Below are 7,177 nucleotides of genomic sequence, written 5' to 3' on the forward strand. Positions count from 1 at the left end.
TAGAAAAAACATGGTATGCTTTGGTTTTTACTTTACCAACAACATAATTGTTGTGATATGTACTCCAAGCTTAACGTCGTCTCATGGTGGTTCCATCTGGGTCAAGCCCTATAATCACAACAATGAATAAGCAACGTCAGTCAACGTCCGAGAGGTGATCCCGGGACGAAGCTCTGACGATCTAGTTAGTATGATTGCGTATGTAGGAATACGCATATTAGGGTTTTTGAGAGAAGGAGGTGATCCCTTCCTCTAGAGGATTAGGGTTCCTTTTATAATTTTCATCTTATGAGCATGATCTCAACAGTATCATTTGTCTCGTTTGGGCCGACAGGACGTGGAGGAGTCCCATTAGTGGATCGTACACCATTAACAGTCATCTACTATTGGTTCAAAGGAGACAGAGGACAACGCCCTAAGCGCTACACTTGTCGCTCTAGGAAGTGATCAACTGTGTTTTGGATTATTATAAATTGTAGATTATCATATGGAATTGGACATAGGCACGAGATCACCAAGTACCAAGGTCCTAGTGCGAAACCACGAGGGCGAGAGCTTGGGTCAGGCACACGGTCGGGTAGTGACTGTTAACTAGGTCATTCTAAAGATAGCATTTATGTTATCTTTAATGTAGTCCTCGAGGGATACGTTAACAAACTTGTGGGCTAGTAGACTTTTGCATTGGTGTAGCGTAACTTAGTTGTTATAGCCTTGATCATGATACGTGTTCGGTGGAGATAGTATGGATGTTTGTTGATGTGACGAAGCCATCAACACATGCAGTTTCATCATGGAGACGATTTGATATTCCCACTCCTCATTTAAACTTTCCTTATTAGGAATAGTTTACTTTTAACTCTTTCATTCTCAACCGCTTCCGATTTCTCTTTGCTTACTCTATCTTTTCTTCTCATGTTTGCACTTAAGAAAACAATAGGAAACACCACAATTTGGAATTGAGCCGAAACTGGAAGAGTTTGAGTCTATTCAATTCCGGTTTGGTTTCATGTCGGAGCATGGAGTGCAGTTTCCAAGAAAGGGGACATCATCAATCAGCCGCCACCGAGTAAGGTTGGAGTTCAAGTCCCAATCTTTGTAGTAGGATTACGGTTATCGACAACCAAATTATTCGATGAAATCATGCGTCGGTATGGTTTTTCTGCGAACGATTTGACCCCTAACGATATGAACAAGATTGTGGGGTTCAAATTGGCTTGCCGAGACCTTGGCATGCTTCCCCAATTGTAGGCATTTAAGGCCTACGTTAACTCGGCCATGCAGTCAAGTGTTCACACCTTCTCTCAAAGGCGGAACATCCACACATTCATCATCAACCAAAATGCGCCTAAGAAAAACTAGTAGGATAAGTGGCTCTAGGTTAACAGTAACCATATCGGTTTTGGTTATCCTCGAGTGACCACATTCTCTGACCGGGTGTGCAGGACTATGTTGGATCTCATAAACCGAGTGAGCAGTATCATGTTGGATCGATCGGTGATCGTCTTCATTGATGACATTCTGGTCTATTTGAAGACCATAGAGCAACACGTGGAGCATTTAAGCAAGATTCTTGGAGTTTTGAGGATGGAGAGGCTATATGCCAAGTTCTCAAAGTGCAACTTTTGGTTGTGTGAGGTGCAATTTCTGGGACACTTCATCAACCAGAACGGTATCTTGGTCGATCCAGCCAAGATAAAGGCGATGATGCAGTGGGAAGTGTTGAGATCTCCATCTGAGATTCGAAGCTTCCTTGGTTTGGAGGGATATTACTAGAGATTCATTCAAGACTTCTCCAAGATTGTTGTTTCTCTCACTAAGTTGACGAGGAAGGATGTTGTGTTCAGTTGGGGGCCTAAACAGCAGGCATCATTCGAGACTCTTCGCCAGAGATTGTGTGAGGCACCGGTACTTGGCCTCCCTAAGGGAGTTGAGGATTTCGTAGTCCACTGTGATGCATCCATTGCAGGGATGGGTGTTGTGTTGATGTAGAGGGGGCATGTGATTGTATACTCTTTGTAGCAGTTGAAGCCTCATGAAGCGAGGTATCTCACTCATGATTTGGAGTTGGGAGCAGTGATTTTCGCTCTCAAGATTTGGCTTAATGACTTAGGAGGGTAATTAGGTTTTCAGTTTGTCCGTATTAGGTCACTAAGATTTTTTTTGTACGTATTAAACCAATATGGTTGTTATTACCATTTACAAATAGTCATTTTATCCGGTGCACAAAAAAAACCTTAGTGACCTAATACGGACAAACTGAAAACCTAATTACCCTCCTAAGTCATTATCATATATATATATATATATATATATATATATATATATATATATATATATATATATATATATATATATATATATATATATATATATATATATATATATCACGAATATTTAACAGGCTCACTTTATTGAGAAATGTATTCTCACGTATTCACAAACTGATCGTAACCAACTTAATATTTATTTCGTAACAAAAAAATAGTTATACAAATATATCTCACCTCCAAATATCATCTTCGGGTGAATTAACTCTAAAATACTGAAGTAGTGAAGTATGCCTTGGGGCTTGGGGGATGAGGTCGAATGCGGGGGACTTGCTGGGCGTCATTTTGTGGGGCCCACAGGGTTACACAATAAACTTGCCTCTTACCATTCACACCATACATAAAACCCTCCTCCGTTAGAATATGATTTCTTGATGGTTTTGCCCCCTTTTCCCTACCGGCCGGCAACCACTCTCTCATCCTACCTTTCTCTTCTACATTCATTCACCACCATCACCACCATCAGCTAACCCTCTAAACCACCTGACTGTTTTTCAATTTAACATTCTACCTACATCCCCAAAGTTCTCACCTCTCTCTCATCCTCTTCTTCTATCTAGAGGCACATATGTATATTTATCTTGCTAAGAAGAATATCACCTTTCTCGACTGTTTCCCGAACCTGCATCAACCACCGCCATCATCTGCCGTCTTCAACCACCACAAAAGAGGCGCCCTTTAGCCTTATCAGATACTTTTGGCATAGTTCTCAAGGGTTTCCATAGTCTCGAACTTTTTGTATACTGGTTGAGATTTTTTCGTGTATTACAGTCAGATCTTCAAGAAATTAGCTAGTACCTTGGTTATTTCTTAGTTTCACGGGATACCCGCTTTGTATTTCTCAAGTTTTGGGGTTTCAATCAAGACTTTGGGTATGTATTTGTTGAGGATTTGGTGCTATTTCCTTCCAAAATTGTTGGGTTTCTTGGCAGCTGAATAGGGTTCCTTTGACTTACGGAACCCTTTGCCAAATTTTCTCATATACACCTCTAGTCATTTGTTTCTGGCAACTAGGGTTTGTAAGAAGTGTAGGATAGTGTTTTCTTGTTAAAAATTTATGGTGGGTAGGGTCTAGGTTACATTGTTACTTTTGTAAATTAGGGTTCTGACATGCGTTATTAGTGAATTCAGCATATACTGATTCTTGTTCCAAACATGGCTGCAAATAGTCAATGCTTTGTGGAGTGGAAAGAGCTATTCGTTTCAAAGGAAAGGGGTAAGAGGGTAGTGCACTATTTTTTGAAAGATATATCAGGGGAATCAGTGCTTGCAGTTGTGGGAACCGAGAGGAGCATTAGGCATATGTTTTATGTGGTCGCGGAGGAGTTCTTAAAGGTCAACGAGGCCCAGAATTCAGTCAATGCTGGGTATAGATGGAGATCAAGGAGAGAGGTAGTGAACTGGCTTACTTCTATGCTATCAAAGCAGCACCGCCAAGGTGAACATTCCAGTAAGTTTCCTGTTTTTCCTTGAGCCGTTATTTCATCTTTCAGCTTGTTTCATCAAATTTTCTTTAATTCTACATGTAAATTTTTGCTATGGATCGAACAAAACCTGCACACACTCTAGTGCTTACCTCTCATGATGAAATTGTTCCATCTTCTAGGTCAAAAAGTTTGTTGTCTTTGAGTAAAAGAAAAATAATCTTTGTAGTTGTAGTTTGATTCATATGCTTAAAAAGTTCTCATTTTGTTACCTAAAGTAAGTTTGATGCTATATCATTTTCTCTCATTAAAGAGACAATCTTTCATGAAATATGATAAAACCCTAGCTTTCATAGAGTAACATTCATTCATTCATTTTTTTTTTTTTTTTGAAAATTCAGAATCCCCTAAAAGTGATCATATTTCGGGAGTTAGTGCTCCATATCAGAATCGTCTTCCAAGAAATATAAAGTTGCGTACACCTGACATAGTGTGGTCGGGTGTAGCGTGGACCTGCGGTAAACAACTGAAGCATTTTCCAGCCTTTTGCAGGAACGGGATTACAATAGCAGTAAGTTGGTTAATTATTTTGAGATTTACTTGGTAACATTTATAAAATACATGGTGATCTTTTCAGGTACAATCGTTTGTATTTGTGATGGCCGAAGAGGAAAAACGTCATCTTGCATATCTTGAAGATATGTATGAAGATCGAAAGGGCCAAAAGAAGGTAAAAGTGAGATGGTTTCACCATAATCAAGAAGTCCAAGCTGTTGTCACCCTTCGAAATCCTCACCCAAAAGAGGTTTTCATTACGCCTTATGCACAAGTTATCAGTGTCGAGTGTGTGGATGGGCCCGCCATTGTCATGACACATGAGCATTATGAGAAATGCATGTCCATCCTTCCAGAAGATCTATTAACTCGAGTGCATCATTGCTCGAGACAGTTCAAGAACAACCGTGTGAAGCCGTTTAAGTTGAGTAAGTTGTGTGGGTATTTTGATCAGCCGATTTTTTCGATTTTGGATACTGATTATCTTGAAGACGAAGAGAATAATAATAGCTTGGGGGATAAAGATAATGTTAAGTTGGGAGTGAAAAGACCAAGGAGTTTGAGAGGGCGGCAGGTGATGCAGAGTGAACCTCACTCGGTGAGTATGAATGTCAAGTATGAGATGTTGAGAAGGAGGCTAATCCCAAAGTATGTCAAGAATAGGGAATTCGCTTCAGATAATTCGGTTTTTAAGGTTGATGAAAAGATAGAGTTGTTGTGCCAAGATAGTGGGATTCGTGGATGCTGGTTTAGGTGTACTGTGTTGCAAGTTTCTAGGAGACAATTGAAAGTTCAATATGATGATTTGAATGATGAAGATGGAGGTGGTAATCTTGAGGTATGAAGTCATATTTGTATTTGCTTTAAGAGTTTCTATTTCATATATGATAAAATTTTAGTTTGGGTTCGTAAATAATCATTAAGGGCTACATGCAAGAAATAGCAACCCACTTTTGTTTATCTGTGAATTCTAGCATCTTACTTCAATTGCAACTTTATATGTTCAGTTTATTTTCTTATTTAAGGCATCTGACTTATAAAAAACACTAGTCAATTATAGCATATTGCACTTTTAGTTTTTTTCCTTGTTAGGACATTATATTTTGAAATATCTACCCAATTAAAATTGCTTTGTAACAGGAAAACAGAAGCAGGATGCTATAACAAAGAAATCAATGGAAGTACATTGCTAGTTCGTGCATTTAACCCAATGATTAATATATTGCAACAAGCCAACAACTTTTATTAAAGTAACGGTTCAGTTGTTTTTAATTAAATAGTTAGGTGGTTTTAAACACTCAGAGCATACATTAGGCAATTTTGAACCTGATTCATATAAATAATACTTATTTTGCAAAACTACTATAAAAACAGGTTTGGTTGATCTGGTAATACTTGTTCTGCCTGTTAAATATATGAGGGCTAATGCCAGAAATAGCAGTGAGAATTGCTTTGTATATAGATGACACATTGTTATAATTGGATAGATTTTTGAAAATACAATGTTGCAGTAGGAAATGACACAAGTAGGATGCTATAACAAACCAATCAATGGAATTACATGGCTATTTCTTGCATTTAACCTCTTACCTAATATAGTATTATTAAAATAATTACTAAATATATTGGAACTTTAGGGGTCTTTTACAAGGACGGTTTCATTTGAAATGGTCTTGTGTCCTACAAAATGCAGAGAAGTGAAACAAGATGAATCAACTAACTGATTGTTGACTTGTTGTTTTAAGGAATGGGTTTCAGCTTTGAGATCGGCCATGCCGGACAAACTCGGAATGAGATGCTCGGGTCGGCCAACTATAAGGCCAGCAGTAGCACGTACGGAAACGGAAACGGAAACGATTGCTTTTGAGGTCGGTTCCCCGGTGGACGCGTGGTGGAGTGATGGCTGGTGGGAAGGAATAGTCGTTGGAATTGGTGATTCCGACATACAAGTTTATGTTCCCAGTAAGCAATAAATTGTAAATCGTAACATTTATTTATTTATTGATTCTTGTCTTGTTTCGTCTCTCACACCATCTTTTTCTTCTGGTTTGTAAACAACAGCCGAAACATTGTTTCTTGAACTACACAGAAAAGACGTTAGAGTTTCAAGAGATTGGGTGGGAGACCGTTGGGTTGATCTTGAAAGAAACCCTAACATCCTCTCATCCATGCCTGCAAATCTAAAGGAAATCAAACAAGAAAGCTCCCCTGAAGCCATTGAAACCATCAACGACAACAGACCACTTGAAGAGGGTGGCACTGATTGTAAGCCCGAGTTACATGAGAAAGAGAATGGCCCAAGTCCAGTCCATGATGACAACAACAATGTAGAAATTGGTGAAAAAGGCAAGCATACCAGTGATAATGGAGAAGCTGTAGCAATGGAGTGTGAAACTTTAAAGGAGAATCTTGAAGCAAATCCAGTTGGCATGAGTTACTGAAAAAACAAAACCCAAGTTTGTGTATAGGAGGGGGAGGGGAGGGGAGGGACCAAGTGAGGTTAGAGTTTGTACCTTTTTACTGATTGTTTTAGGGAACACCTAACCAGGGGCACCCACCCTATCCCTATGCTGGGTGCCTCCAATTTGTAACCACCTTTTTAGTGAAAAGGAAGACCTTTTTTTTCCAAAGCTTGGTGATGACTTGTACATTGTACATTGGAAGATGTACACTGGTTGAATTTGGCTCTGGAAAAAGGTCAGGCCTTTTGGTACGTTTCTGTATCAGTTGATGTTGTGGTACTGATTGTAACACTGGAACTCTTGACTAGGTTATGATTGTCGTTTACTGTGTTATTATAGTCATTAAAATCGTTTCGTGAATCTTAGTATATCATTATAAATATAATTACCAAAAGATTTCACACATGCT

At 39.0% G+C, this 7,177-nt stretch overlaps 1 protein-coding gene across 1 annotated transcript; it reads left to right on the plus strand.

Moving 5' to 3' along the window:
• The first annotated feature begins 2,661 nt into the window (after positions 1-2,661).
• On the plus strand, positions 2,662-7,128 carry LOC145047991 (Agenet and bromo-adjacent homology (BAH) domain-containing protein). Its single transcript, XM_078996372.1, has 5 exons — positions 2,662-3,777; positions 4,153-4,322; positions 4,389-5,144; positions 6,052-6,268; positions 6,368-7,128. Exons 1-5 carry the CDS (start codon positions 3,483-3,485, stop codon positions 6,745-6,747), a joined length of 1,818 nt encoding a protein of 605 aa, XP_078852498.1. The 5' UTR covers positions 2,662-3,482; the 3' UTR covers positions 6,748-7,128.
• The last annotated feature ends 49 nt before the right edge of the window (positions 7,129-7,177 follow it).

This window comes from Lactuca saligna, chromosome 5 (assembly GCF_052625555.1).
Source record: "Lactuca saligna cultivar CGN05327 chromosome 5, ASM5262555v1, whole genome shotgun sequence".
Classification (NCBI taxonomy): Eukaryota; Viridiplantae; Streptophyta; class Magnoliopsida; order Asterales; family Asteraceae; genus Lactuca; species Lactuca saligna.

What these genes read in the sequence shown, in the direction of transcription:
- LOC145047991 (XM_078996372.1), top strand. Translation starts at nt 3,483, where the DNA reads ATGGCTGCAAATAGTCAATGCTTTGTGGAGTGGAAAGAGCTATTCGTT. An exon ending in CCGCCAAGGTGAACATTCCA is followed by an intron (nt 3,778 to 4,152) that starts GTAAGTTTCCTG and finishes TTGAAAATTCAG; the next exon opens with AATCCCCTAAAAGTGATCAT. An exon ending in CATACAAGTTTATGTTCCCA is followed by an intron (nt 6,269 to 6,367) that starts GTAAGCAATAAA and finishes TGTAAACAACAG; the next exon opens with CCGAAACATTGTTTCTTGAA.